At 39.6% G+C, this 14,751-nt stretch overlaps 1 protein-coding gene across 1 annotated transcript; it reads right to left on the bottom strand.

The window, feature by feature from the left end:
- Positions 1-777: 777 nt before the first annotated feature.
- Positions 778-12,304, bottom strand: LOC307025976 (interferon-induced very large GTPase 1-like). The gene is made up of 5 exons (XM_079661012.1): positions 12,210-12,304; positions 12,017-12,098; positions 11,665-11,928; positions 9,052-9,309; positions 778-6,828 (listed from the first exon to the last, which is right to left on the bottom strand). Exons 1-5 carry the CDS (start codon positions 12,249-12,251, stop codon positions 2,174-2,176), a joined length of 5,301 nt encoding a protein of 1,766 aa, XP_079517138.1. The 5' UTR covers positions 12,252-12,304; the 3' UTR covers positions 778-2,173.
- Positions 12,305-14,751: the final 2,447 nt, after the last annotated feature.

The raw sequence follows: 14,751 nt of genomic DNA, 5'->3' as shown, positions 1-14,751 counted from the left end.
TAGCTATACAACAACTTTCTGTTAACCATTCAGAATCATTTGTACAGTAGTGTTAAGAATTACTGCTGGATTGGCTATGTGTTGCTGTTTCCTTTTCACTTTGCAAGTCTTGAAGCAACAATAGTGCTTGCCAGGTGAAACCTCAATTTGATTTATAGTAGTCATGGCTGATCCAAATATAAATGAACAAGGAGTCTTTACATTTAGGAAAAATGTAGGGCATATGCAAGTGTTTATAGTTTAATGTCTATGTTTTTATAGAGACACATAATTAGAAAACCTGAGAAATCCTGATCTTATATTCTAAGTAGGTGTGGTTGGTCCACTAGATCAGTAATCAATTCATTTAAAATGTCATGGAGGTTGTGGTGCCCTTATATAATGTAGCAGTGAAGAGTTTTCAGGTTAACAATTGAAATGACATTTTAACTCAATCTAAAAACGTCTCTCACTTTCAGAGTCTGAACCTGTTTGTAACGGTCAGCCAAGCAAACCAAAGTGACTTCATATTGCCCACGGTAAAGACAGACACACACACACACACACACACACACACACACACACACACACACACACACACACACACACACACACACACACACACACACACACACACACACACACACACACACACACACACACACACACACACACACACACACACACACACACACACACACACACACACACACACACACACACACACACACACACACACACACACACACACACACACACACACACACACACACACATTAAAGACATTCATAGCCAGTCTCAGATTTGGTCTCTTTATTGAAATAGTTTCAAGTCATGTTTACTTGTTGACAATAGCACTTTTATATTAATAATCTTTTAAGTGATTAATAAATGTAAATATGTGATATCAGGTAGTTGAAATAAAAGTCGTTACAGATTTGTAGCAAAGAAAGTTACATATCATACTCGATTAGGTAAGAAAAACTACCTGAAGGATAAATTACACGTTGACATTTAGACTGAAATATCTTTAAAACATTGAAAATGAAAAACAAAATAATGACAAAATCTAATAGATGTAACTTTCTGGAAAGCAATCACATATCATCCTTAACTTGATTCAAACGTTTTGTATCATGTTGACATGCTGAATATGAACAAAATGACATTTTAACTGATTTAAACTAAAACATGTGGCATTTGATGCAGCCCAAAATGAAAACTAACATAATAATAATAATAATAATAATAATAGTATAACATGAACATTCAAATGTAAATATTTTTGAACTAAATTCTTAATTGGAACAAAAACAAAGAATTCACGTTTTTGGTAAGATCACATTTAGCACTCAAAAAGGTAAGAAAAGAAATGCATGTGTAATCTACATGTTGACATTTAGATTGAATGAAATTTTAAAACATTGAATTTGTAAATATTTTTAACTGATGTTTTTATGTATTTACAGAAACAAAATAGGAATATAATCTAACTCTCTGGGAAACGGTCACATATCAAACTGAACTTGATTACAACAGACTTTCTGTCATGTTTACATGTTGACTGTACCACCACTAAAACACAATGATTCATTCACTGATTTAAACATCTAGGTTTGTGGCTTTTGATTCAGCTCAGAAATGAATAGACAAACATTATAAATGTGTCAATAAAAACGTAAATAATAAGAAGCAGATACTTATTTGAAATAATGTGAAAAAATGAAGACATGTTCTATTCTTCCTGCTGACATGAAGTCTGAATTATATTTTAAAACATTGAAATGGAAAATCTTTTTTTTACAAAACCACAGAAAAATATAAAAGCTAACATGTTTGCATCAGATTTTTATCAAAGATATAAAAACTGTCAATCAAATCAAATGTTATTAATTGACACTATAATAAAATGTATCCGTACCAAAAAAGGATTCAAAGTCTGATTTAATCAAACTGAAACATTGAGTATGCTTCCAACATCTGCATAGACTAAACATTTAGAATGTCCTCATCAACATTAAACAAAGACATTTCTTTGTAGTAAGCTGTGGTACAATAAATCATATAAACAGTACGCTACTTTGTGTGCTTCTCCTCCATATCATATAAAACAAGTGAAATCTAAATAACCATGAGAGGACGATGACTGTAATGAGGAGGACTACACCTCTGTGAGCACAAAGCTTGTAGTTTTTCATTTGATATGAAATGACTCTTTGAGGCTTGCCTCTGCTTGCTCAGGTGTGATTTCTTTCCATGTTGCAGGAATATCAGCAGGCTTTGCACCAAATGCTTCAGCCAGCTGTTTGTTGTACTTAACCAGTACATATTTCCAGTAGTCTGATGCCTGGAGGCTTGCATCTGGTGGGATTTTCCAGCACGGATAAATCTCTTTGTAACGCTTGAAAGGGTGAAATACCCAGTTTGTAGCAATACACCGAAATGAAGCTTCAGAGATAACAGAGGATGAGCATATATCAGTGACAAGTTTGCCTGAGGTAACACACCTGCCCAGACCCAGAGCCTTTGGACGATGTAGTGAAGCGAAGTGCTCAGTGTGGGCTGTTCCTCCTGCCTCACAGGGCGCTTTGCAGAACGGACACTGTTGACCACATCCGATCAGTTTGTTGAAAAGCTCGTTCTGAGGATTCACATGAAGGTTCTGTAGTTTAGTTAGGAGATCTGTTCTCTTAAACTTCTCTCTAAGAGCGTGTGCCATGTCTTTGACAGACTTAAAGAGCCAGTGAGCAAACTGTTCCTGGTCTGCATTGTTCAGGATCATGAATGCACCAAGAGCACCCTGGGAAATGACCAGTTTGTCACCAAGCTCCTGACAGACAACTTCAACAAATGACTTTACGTTGCCACTCTTTTCTTTTTTAGCTTTCTGGAAAGCATTATGTATGCTGTTGATACATGACTGGAGATGTTGTTCCTCAAACATCGTAGACCCATTTGAGAAGCGTTCCACTATTTTGTTGAGTATCCATTTCTTTACATAAATCTCATATGAGCAGATAAACCTCTGGTACTTTTTAAAGTCATCCTTTGAGTTCATATCCAGTAAGACTGAATACTGGAAGGACATTCTTGTGCTGAACTGCTCACTTGTAAGCATTTCACCAATGATATCAGGACCCAGGGAGCGGTTTATGAAGTCTTCGACTGCAGGCTTCAAGCAGCGGTGTGTGAATTCTTCTGCCTTCTTCTGGCACTGGTCTACATTATGGAACACGTCTTTAAAATCAGCAAGAAACTTTTCTTTGTTTTTGTTCAAACATCTGTAGGGATCATTCTCATGGATGAAATCTTTGTGCATTTTCTGAAACATTCTGGCTGCATTTGCACAGATGTGCTGTTTCAGAGAGACTTCAAAAGTGATGTCTGATTCCTGATTGTTTTGCAGCCTCTCATCAATCATGTTTAAAATCTCTGCGATGTAGGTATCATGGTAATTACTTTGTCTTTGCATTGTATCAGTCACAAACTGAGAGCAAATTGTTATGATGCTGTCAGCCATTTGTTGAACAGCCTGTGTGTGACTTGAAATGTTTAAAAAAAGTTGTACTGCCTCTTTACATTTTTTGATGAATCCTTCAGCTTTATATTTAAAAGGCCCCAGTCCACACTCTTCCAGGATTTTTCGATTTATCAAATCATTTGCGTGACTTCCCTTGGCTGATAGATTTGTTCTCAGGTGGTGAGACACACTGGTGAAAATGTCCTCAACCTTCATTTTTGAAAAGGATAGTTCATTCACTGTTTTAGTCCACATTTTGTCAAATTCTTCATCCAGCTCTTCCTCTGACATCTTGACTTTTTTCTCCCAACATTCTTCAATCAAAGCACTTACTCTGTTCTCCAACTCCTTTGTGTGGTTCTCCTTGATTCTATCCATTTCTGTCATCCCCTGTCTGACGTCGGCTGCTGCTGTGAGCTGATTAAACACAGACCTTTCCATTTCTCCTCGAAGGCTCTTTGCGCTGTTTGCAAAATCCTGTCTGTATCCTTCAACAAGATAGACATGACCCTCTGTTTTCTTGAAATACTGTTCCAGATTTCCAAGAAGCTTTGTTTCCCATTTAGACAGCTCTGTCAAAGCTTCGTTTTTCAATAGCATGAGAAGTTCTCTTATGTCAGATACATTAGATTTATCAGCAGGTGTACCGAAGTTGGAGAGTCTTGTTTCAGCTTGGGTAACCCATGTGTACATTTCTTTTTTGAAGTCCCATTCCCATTTGTTGAATTCTTTGCACAGCCTCATGTATGCATCAGCCACGAGACTGTTTCTGAAGCTGAAGATGAAGTTCTCGTGTTTTACTGCAGTCCACAGGCTCTTCATCCACTCTGTAAACTCTAAGATATTATTAGCTGACGATCCACAACTTCCCAAAATGGTGATTATGTTCTTCTTGAGCTCATAAACAGCCTCGCTGTAGCCTGCATTGACTGGTGCCATTGGTGGGTTTCCATTCCAGAGTCCAGGAATGTAACAGTTTCCAGTATCTGGAGTGTACTCCATCACATCAGTGAAGCTCGTATTCTCTTTTTTCTTTTCCATTTTGGCTGCTGCCTGGGTCATCTCGTTTAACTGTTCCAGGAGCAGTTTCCTGTCTCGCAGGTTCTTGTCATGGGCTGAAACATCGGACACATTCTGGTGAACAAACTGACATTTGGGCTTTTTGCCCACCTCTTTCATCCTGAGGAAAGCGTGTACAACTATCTGCAGGATGTCCTTCATTTCTGTGGAATTCTCCATTGCAATATTGATGATGGTGATATCACTCAGCCCCACAACAAGTGTTGCAAGCTCATTGTCGTGCTCGTGGCTATTGTCCAGTTGTGCCAGCTCTGGTGACTTTAAGCCCTCAGTGTCGATGATCACCATGAAGTCACAGTTGAGGTCTTTTCTGACATTTTCATTGATTTTAATCAGCAACATAAAGGCACCTCGAGTGCATCGACCACTGCTGACTGCAAACTGCACTCCAAACATGGTGTTGAGGAGAGTGGACTTTCCTGTGCTCTGAACTCCAAGAACTGTGACTACCAGGATCTTGTTCGTAGGAGACACCAAGTCATTGAGCTGAGAGAGAACGTCACTCACCCATCCGATAGGTATGTTGGATGCTTCTCCATCTACAAGCTCAAGTGGAAATCCATCAAGCATTAATTCTGCACATAGCTTGGGGAGATGCTGTAGTTGTTGACGTGCTGGGTCTGTTTCAGGAAGGGAAAGGGAAGCTTCATAGATCTGCCCCATCTCACGGAAGAAGTGTTCAGTCCCTAATGAGCTGTTGGAAAGTTGTAGGTCAATGTCCTTTATCTCCTCTTTGTTCTCAGAGTTTTTGCATTTCTCTTTGTACTGCTCCCTGAGGTCAAAGAGTTTTTCCCGAGACACGTTATCGAGGTTCATTCGCATCCATTTCAGGAAATAGCACCTCTCTATCCCTGGGCTTGATATTGCATTGATGAAACATGCTATTGCCTTCGACATGTCATAAGAGTTCTGTTTTTCCCGAAGTTGTGTTTTCTGTACCAGAAGATTACTTTTATACTCTTCTATTTTTTCAGACCCAACTTTCCGAAGCCGGAATTCTTCCTTCTCTAAGCGAGTAAGGTCCTTCCATATTTGTCCTTGCAAGGGAAGCTCAGATTCTTTGTATTGAAGAATGTCTTGAATTTCTGCAGTGATGGAATCTGCATTTTTCTTGGCAGTCTGGCACTCTGGAGAGTCTTCATCAACACATATTCCCAGTTCATGGGCAATTTCAGACATTTGTTCAATTCCCATCTTCACCTTTGAGGTTTCAAATACATTGCTGACTTTTTCCCGCAAATCTTTGACAAAGTCTGCATCATTCATGTGCTTAGCTTTCAACAGGATGTTGCCGTTAGTCAAGTTCAACTTGGTTGCTACCTTTATTACAGCATCTAAACTGAAAACGTTGCTTTGACGGTTACCCACCAAGAAGATCTGTGCCTTGTGGTTTTGGTTGGTTAGCAGCTCACACTCAGAGTCCAAAGCATCAAAGAACACAAACACAGCTGCAGATGTTTGACACAAGAAAGAAAATTGTGTTTCAAATGAAGCAATGTCCCCACGGAGGTTAGCTACAGCAACTGGCTGGCTGAAGACATCCATGTTTTTGTTCCCACAAGGAAGGTACCAAGTCATTTCAACCAATCCATTGGATATCCTCCTTGGACTGTCGCCACCCTCCATGTTGGAGTGAACAAATGTGTCATGGTTCTGCTGAGAATTGCTCAGAAGCTTATTGAGGATCTCTGACTTGGACAAGGAGCACTCACCCAGTCTTACAAAAGATATCATTGGAAGTTCAGAGACAACTATTCTTTCTTCAATAAATCCCTTGGATTGTAAGAGTGACTGAGGTCTGTACTTTTTAACAATGTCTCTCATGGCCCAAAGCATGAGTGTGCTCTGCTTTGTGTCACAGTTGGGAAGCAACAGAGGCACGGAAAACTGACACATGGACATTTTGAGGGCCATTTCCTGCTGTACAAAACCATCAGAGCACAGGAAGAGAGCAGTGATTATGTCAAGGGGATTCAGTGTGTCACCTAAATGTGTACTTTGGTCTAGATCATAAAGATCTAAGTGATCACCAGAGTTTGACTTGCATGCAGATGTACATTTCAAATTTCTAGCTGTCACATTAACCATCATTAGTTTCTTCAGAAAATACCATGGAAGATCTGAATTACACTTAGCAGGTTCATCGGTAATGGTCTTTTCGTCAATGCTTAGAACTGAGCTTATGGATAGCTTATTTTCATCGTGGTGATCCAACCCCAGATCCTCCAGTAGGCTCTCTAGGTGTGTCTCTGTTTAAAAAAGAAAACATGAATATTAAACCCATTATTTTTCTCATCCTCAATCCAATGTTTAGGATTTAGATTTCTAACATTTGACAGAATTTGATTTAACACAGTTCAGAAAAATAAATCTTGCAAAAATGATGACAGTTTTGGGCAGTCAATCAGTAAACTGCTTGCCTAATGCATTGATACAAAACATTTGACAATAGTAGAATGAAATCTTCTGTTTGCATTAGTTTTTAAGTTGGTCCCAAATGTCGATTTTTGTGAAGAGAAGACACATAATAATCTAATGTGCAGCATGCAATGAAATGTATGGCATTGCAAAATGACTTGAAAGAGGTGGATAGAGATATTTGTGAGCACCAGAAAACAGCTTTGACCTCGGGGTCTGGAAATTATTTAAAAAGACTCAAGGAGGACACTCATCGACAACTGGCCAATAATTGGTGCTGGATACATTGTGCCATCTTGAGGGCCAGTATCCCATGGTCAGTATGAACTCTAGCTTTCACCAACTAATAAACAAAGACACTATTCAGAATGATTTTATGTTGAATGACTGTATAACCACCAGGGCCCCTGGTAGACCCCCACACAATAGAGACTCTTGCAATCCTGTGCAATAAACCTGCAATGTGCAAATATAAACACAAATGTGTACGGCGCTATAATCACTTTAATGTAGAAAATACTTATTTTTATAAAATGTCCCAACTTATATTCTTTTAAGGTCCCAATACTACAATAACATCTATGTGACTCAGTTTACTCAAATTGCTGTTACTAATTTTGTAGCTATGGTTGTGTACTTACTTGTCTTTATTTTAATTTTATTACTAATGTGTGCTTTACTTTGTTACTTTTACTTGCTATTCAACTTAAGCTGCAACACTTTCAATGTCCCCGTTGTGGGACTAAGGATTTCTGATTGCAAATTGGTTTAAACTTTGTATTTTGATGAAGGAACTACAGAAAACAGGTTTCCTTCTTCCTCAAGGAATCAATCAAGAACAATTCTGCAGTGATGGCATAATCATTTATATAAAATATAAAAATATAAAATCATACATGTTATTTATATAGCGCTTTTCCTGGTGCACAAAGTGCTTTACAAGCAAGTAAAGAAGAAAAATAACAACAAAAAAAGTGCTAAGCTAGGTGGAATAGGGGCGAGGGTTTAGTGGATTAGGAGTTTGTGAAGCTGACAATTGAGTGGCCCGACAAGCAAGGAGGCAGAGGCAGAACGTCCAAAAATATAACCCGGTGTGGGCATTTATTAAACTTCAGCACGACAGGACACAGCCTCAATCTTGCTGTACCCGTGAGCACAGTCACCAGCCACAAGGATCTCACACACCTCTCCCAAACAGAAAAACCCCAGAGCCTAAATACACACACTAATCAATCAACAAGACACAGGTGAGGGGGGAGGAGACAACACAGGGCACCAGGTGAACACAATGAAGCTATACAACCCGTAACGGAGGCGGAGATCTATGGGCCCAGACATCACCTCCGTGACAGAGTTGAAGGCAAGAGTGAAAGGGGGAGTTTTGAGCGCTTTTTTGAAAGACGTGAGTGTTTGCAGATCTGACGTGGCTGGGGAGGGAGTTCCAAAGTGAGGGGGAGGCTGCTGCGAAGGCATATATTATGTCTTATATACCGATTACTCTGTTCAATTGTATTTTGAGTCTTATATGTGTTTAACAGACATATGTTTAGGTTTGATATTCTGGGAGGGCAAAAGGTGGGGTAAAAGGTGTATTTACAAATGGTTAAGACTGGGGGGTTTTATGGTTTAATGGTGGGAATGTAAGATAATGTCTAACATAATTCATGGGTATAGGATAAATTGACTGTTTTTCTTTCTTCTAGTGGGAATGTAAGCTGTATTGGGGGTGCAGAACTTCTTTATCCTCTGAGGATGAAGTTGCTCAGTTCCTGCATTTGAGATCGATTTCAATTGTATCTGACTTTCTTTATTACTTTATTAAATATAAAAAAATACAAACTTGTTTATGAATCATTTATCGGTTTCTCTTAAGGTAATGAAAAAGTCCACCACAATGTAATCTGCATTTTTCTTGGCACACTCAAACTCTGAAAAGTCTCAACCCAGAAGCATGTTCACTTAAAGCCATCTACTCAATTCCAATCTTCATCTTTGGGTCAACATCTTTGACATTGTCTTTATCAACCATGCAATAATGATTTTATTTGACTTACTTGTGTTTGCAGATGTTACAGTTGGCTTGCTTAAACTTCCATTCCGAAGTTTTGTAGAAACCAGAAGAGAGTAACACTCCCCTGGCTTCAGGTTGTTGAATGTCATCTTGTTTGTGTCAGTTGTCTCTTTCACAATGTATCCCTCACTGCAACAAGTCACAATGTAACTCTCCACTTCACCAGCAGGGGTGTCCCAATGCAGAGACAGTGACTCGCTGCTGATCTGGTCGACTGTAATCTGCACAGGAGGGCTGGGCTCTATGGGAACATGTAAAGGTTTCACTGAAACTGAAAATTCATATTCTGTCAATGTTTGGCTGCTTTTTAAAGTGCAAGTAAAATAGGTGTAATGACCCTTATTTCTCTGAAACTAACTTTTAACAGACATTTCCTAGATTCGTACGGTGGCCCTGAAGTGCAAGTCAAAACAACATTTCAGAAAACACTTCAGCATTTCAGAAAACACAATGACATTTCATAAAACACCACAGCATTTCACAAAACACTACAGCATTTCAGAAAACACAATGACATTTCATAAAACACCACAGCATTTCACAAAACACTACAGCATTTCCAGTGGCGACTGGTCATTAGGCACAGCCCCACCTAGTGTCAGCAGAAAGTATTACAAATAATGATTAAAACAAAATGCAAAAAATATATATATATAAAATATATTTTAAAATAATTTTTAATCATCTGATTCGTCTGTACATTTCTGTTTTAGTCTGTGTTCTTCTAATTAGTGTCTACAGTGTGTACCTATTGAGCTGTTTACAGCCATGTGGGACAAAACCCGATCATGCCCCTCCCTCTCACTGTCTAAGTGAACGGTGACTGTAAAAACGACACTGCGCATGCTCAGAGTATTGTCCTATTTAATGTGTGTGGCAAACAAATAATGACCATAGGGGCACTGAGCTGCCATCCCCACCATACGTCATCTCACATAATTCAGAGCTGATTGGCTGTAAGTACGTGTGCCGCGAAAAGTGTGGTGTGTGAAGAGGAAGAGAGAGAGGCGTCCCAAAACCAGGAAGTAAGCTGCGCATGGGTTCCCTCCACAAAAAAACAATGAGATTTCTCCATAGGATTTTAGAAAATAGCTCAAAATAAGATCTGTGGGAAACGTACCTGTTAGATAAATGCACGTTTTGTTCAGCCGGTAAATATCCACATGTCTACCCTACTTTTATAATTTTCTAATCATAAATCTATCGATTAGATTTTTATGACTTTTGAAACTACAAGAAGATAAGGAGGACTTTTACAAAAAAGTAAGAGATTTTGGTCCAGAAGGATAGGCAAATGGACTTCATCTTCAAGCCAAGGTAAGACTGCAATTTTATAGAAAAGGGGATCTTACTAAGAGAGAACAATTCAACATTTAAATGATAACATTACATTTTTTGAGTATCCTTTTGTTGAACTGTCTGTTTAAAATTAATCAAAGCATCAGAAAAAAAAAGCTTTTGAAAATATTATATTTTGATTTAGGTCAAAATATTATATTTGTAAACCTGAAGAGTCAGTGCCAGTGCCTCACCAGCCATGAACCTCACTGCATGTCACTGCAGAAGCTCATATATAGACATCTAAATTTGTTGTGCCCCACCACTTTTGTATATATAAAAACACCACTGAGCAGTTCAGAAAAACATTACAGCATTTCAGAAAACATTACAGCATTTCACTCAAAGCTACAGCAGGGGTCGCAACCCTAGGCACGCGTGCCACCATTGGCACAAGGTACCGTAACCAGTGGCACACTAGGAATAAGTGTGCAAAACATTTAAATTGTATTTTCCGATCCTGAACGAGACCGCCGGCAGAGTGCGTCTCCCCCTGCAGAAGGAAGCCATGCACACCATGCACACCATGCACGCCATGCACGCAACGCAGTGCAGAAGGATAACTTCTAGGCCCCGCCCTCTGTAAATCCAGTCGACTTTCTGCTGCTTTCCTCCATGGTGAAACGATCAGGGGTGTAGCACACTTCACAAATTGCAGTACCCATAAGGGTACAAAAAACGCTAAAGCATTTCAGAAAACACCACAGCATTTCACTTGTGCAGACAAGACGTCAGGCGAAAAACCTTTAAAAATATGTGTTTTCTGAATGGAGATCGAATCGACCTGTAGCTGCTCCGTCCAAACTCACAACAACGTCCTACAGACATAAATAAAGCAGCAACTGTATTCTCCATGACACAGACAGTCTATAGTTTGTACTTGTTTAACTTTTGTCTAGTTTCTGAACGGATATGAGGAGCTGTGAGCTCTGAGTGCTAACAGCTGATGTTTTGGGACATGTTGCACTGTCGGGTGCTGACCAATCACGAAGCGTCATTTCTTGATTGGCAGCAAAAACAACCAATCACAACAGTGCTTCTCTGGCTGGCTCTGTCCAATCACAAACAATAAGTGTTCTCCCTAAAGGAATACCCTTTCCGTAAAATTTGAAATGTTGAAGTGTTTTGTGAAATGTTGAAGTGTTTTGTGAAATGTTGTTTTGACTTGCACTTCAGGGTCACCATAGATTTGTTCAGGAAGTGATCAAAAACACTTTAATACATATTAGATTTTTATGGATTTGTTTTTCAGATTTACCTGTGAAGACAGATAGCGAGGTTGCTTTGCTTTGATTTCCATTGTCTGCAATCCTTGTGATGCTGAAGGTATACTCAGTGCCAGGTATCAGTCCAACAACCTTCACAGGGCTGGAGTCATCAACAGTCAAACAGCCTCTGTGTGTTTCACAGGAGTAATCTAACTGTAGTCTAAACCCAGCAGAGTTTTCAGTGGGTGGAAAGCCAAGAGAAACTGTCTCCTGGTCAGAATTAAGAACTGTTACTTCAGCTGGTGGAGGAACATCTGTCATAAGAGAAGAAAGTTACATCTCAGTATCTTTACATATCGCTGCGTATATGTTTATTACAATATATCAGTTATTGACACTTACGGTCCGACTCTGGTGCTGCTGGAGTGTTCTTTCCTTCCTCACAGCACGGGTCAAGGAAGGAATCTGATACATCAAAATATTCCTTGGTAATTGAAATAGTAATGAGTTAATGAATCATACCTTATTCACAATAGCGTATATGACAACATCTATTTGTACTGTAATGTTTTACAGTAATTATTTCATTGTTTACCTCCTCATCGGAGCTATCCATTGCAGAAACACTCTCAGCCATCCCACACTCTCCAGATTATTTAAACAGCTTCTCACTGAAAACATTGAAAATAATCCTTTAACACCATCTACTCCAACAACTATGTAACACAAAAATCACAGAGAAAAAAAACAATCAGCAGACTATATGAGCCATGAAGGAAAGATTAAACATGATGAGTTAGGAACGGGCTGGACTCTGACCCAGCCCAGCCCACAACAATTCGTGCCATGCCGCGGTGTAGTGCTATTGGCTTAAGTACCTGTGCCACCTGACCAATTTTGACGGGGGCGGCAGAAGCGCAATGAAAAGAAAAATTGGGGTGTAAACATTTTTTTTGCGCCAATATGCACGTCATTTCATATACGATATTGTTGTTGGTGTTGGTAGAAGGGGGCGCAGCGAGTCTGCAGCAGTGCTGACTTGAGACCGGTCTCTACCTGACCGGAGTCACGCTGTGTGTGTCCGTCAGGAAACAAGCTGTTAAAAAGTAGTTCCAGAAAACATCCACTGATAAACTGCGATGTTAACAACCTCATGATAACCTCATATGTTTTTAACTTAGGATCATACCTGTGTTTAGTCTAGAAAAAGGTAAATGTGTGCATTTTATTATAAAGTTGTGTATATTTACAGACTGTTGCAAAAACTAAGAAGCTTATAAACATCATGTTTAAAACCAAAAGAGCTTTACGAAAAAGTAACACAAGGAAATATGTTTGGAGTTTTATTTGAGTTATTAATTTACATTTTTTGTCTAAGAGATGCTGATTTAAAACCGTTGTTATATACAGTTACAGCATTTCCTGTTTCAGCCGGAGAGAGGGGAGGCCGTCCCAAAGCTTGACGCTGTATTTACTCCCTCCATCTGACAGGAGGGAGCCTCGTTGAGCTGAGAGTGTGGCTACAGACGGAGTTCACTCCGTCACGGAGGGGTAGGGTCGAGGGAGTGGTTTGGGATTGGGCCGTAGTTAAGTGACGGAGGCCCATAACTATTAGTGCAGATAGCATGAAGTAGAAATTATCACTGATGCTAATGTAGCGTTAGCATATCTGCCCCATGGGGGCCCCAGGGCATCCGGGCTTAAACGTTGTATTATATAATGATCTCACCGATGTGACAGTACTCTTCAAAGGGTTCACGAAATATGACTACTACTCTTACTGTTTAACATTTTGGGTTACTTAATGTTACTTCATGTTAAGGCTAATAAGAATTACAAGGCTAAGGCTGTAATGCTAACTAACGTGCTTGCTACAAGCTAGGTAGCTAACTTGATCCAGCCACTCCTGGTCCTTTCATCAGACGGGAAGCGAAAGAACGAGCAAGACCCATTACTGGTATGATAACAACCTGGCACTAAGCACACAGGCATCTTGTTTAAAGTTATCTTATCTTAGCTATCTCTTATATTTAGTGGAGGAAAAAAATGATGTATGTATGTATTATTATTATGACATCAAGGGTAGGAATTTCACGACGGCCATGGCCGTCGTTGCCCCTCGGTCTGGCCGAGAGGCCTCGAAAATAATTGTACGTCCTGATCTTTGTGCCCCTCACACTGTTAAAATCTTGAAGTTGCTTTAAAGGAGACCTATCATGCAAAATGCACTTTTGTACGTCTTTTCTACATGAACATGTGTCCCCGGTGTTCCAGGGAACTCACCAAGTGTCAGAAAACACAATACTCTCTATTTTCCTCCATACCCAAATCTCTTAAAAAGGGGCTGCAACGGATCTGATACAGACTGATCCCGATTTGAACACTTCTATGACGTCACAGAAGTGGCGCTACGGCTATTGGGCCAACTCCACCAATCAGGAGGAGACAGCCACGGACATTGCCGTTGGAAAGCGCTGGAGACGCTGTAGTACATATGCCAGGCCTGTAGATGGTGCTGTTCTCACAGAATCAGCCCATGATGCAAAGACAGTGTCCAATTTTGCGAAATGAGGAATGGCTAAAATGCATGATCTGTTTGGTATTTTGAAAAATAAAAAGTATAAATATGCCTTATATAGGTATGGTCCTACACTATATTATTCAAATATAGCATGATAGGTCCACTTTAAAGGCGTCAAAACAGTGGTCTGGTCTGTGAACTGCATTATTCTGCGTTTACACCGGACGATGCGAATATTCGCATTGTTCTAATCGCTGAAGCTTCACTGCGGCTGTCAGCTGTGTGTACTCTGTCATTCAAACAGGATGCCGCTGGAGAGGGGGCGGGCTTATATCCATGTAAACACTTGGTAGAACCAACTACAAACAAAATGAACATATTTTACTGTGATTTAATTCTAATAAACATTTTTAAATGATGCGAAGTCACAACTAACGGTTAGTATAAACCATGAATTATGCTTTGAAAAAAATCCTTTGTTTTTCTGAATGGAGATCAGATCGATCATGCTAACTAACGTTGTATCTGCTCCGTCCACACTCACCACAACGTCCTACAGACATAAATAAACCAGCGACTGTATTCGCCATGACACAGACAGTCTGTGTTTTGTTTA

Source organism: Notothenia rossii (assembly GCF_949606895.1).
Source record: "Notothenia rossii genome assembly, chromosome: 12".
Lineage (NCBI taxonomy): Eukaryota > Metazoa > Chordata > Actinopteri > Perciformes > Nototheniidae > Notothenia > Notothenia rossii.
The sequence above is the reverse complement of the archived record's forward strand: the minus strand, read 5'-3'. Positions and strand labels throughout refer to the sequence as shown.

What these genes read in the sequence shown, in the direction of transcription:
- LOC307025976 (XM_079661012.1), bottom strand. Translation starts at nt 12,251, where the DNA reads ATGGCTGAGAGTGTTTCTGCAATGGATAGCTCCGATGAGGAG. An exon ending in AGCAGCACCAGAGTCGGACC is followed by an intron (nt 11,929 to 12,016) that starts GTAAGTGTCAAT and finishes CTCTTATGACAG; the next exon opens with ATGTTCCTCCACCAGCTGAA. An exon ending in CTCGCTATCTGTCTTCACAG is followed by an intron (nt 9,310 to 11,664) that starts GTAAATCTGAAA and finishes ATGTTCCCATAG; the next exon opens with AGCCCAGCCCTCCTGTGCAG.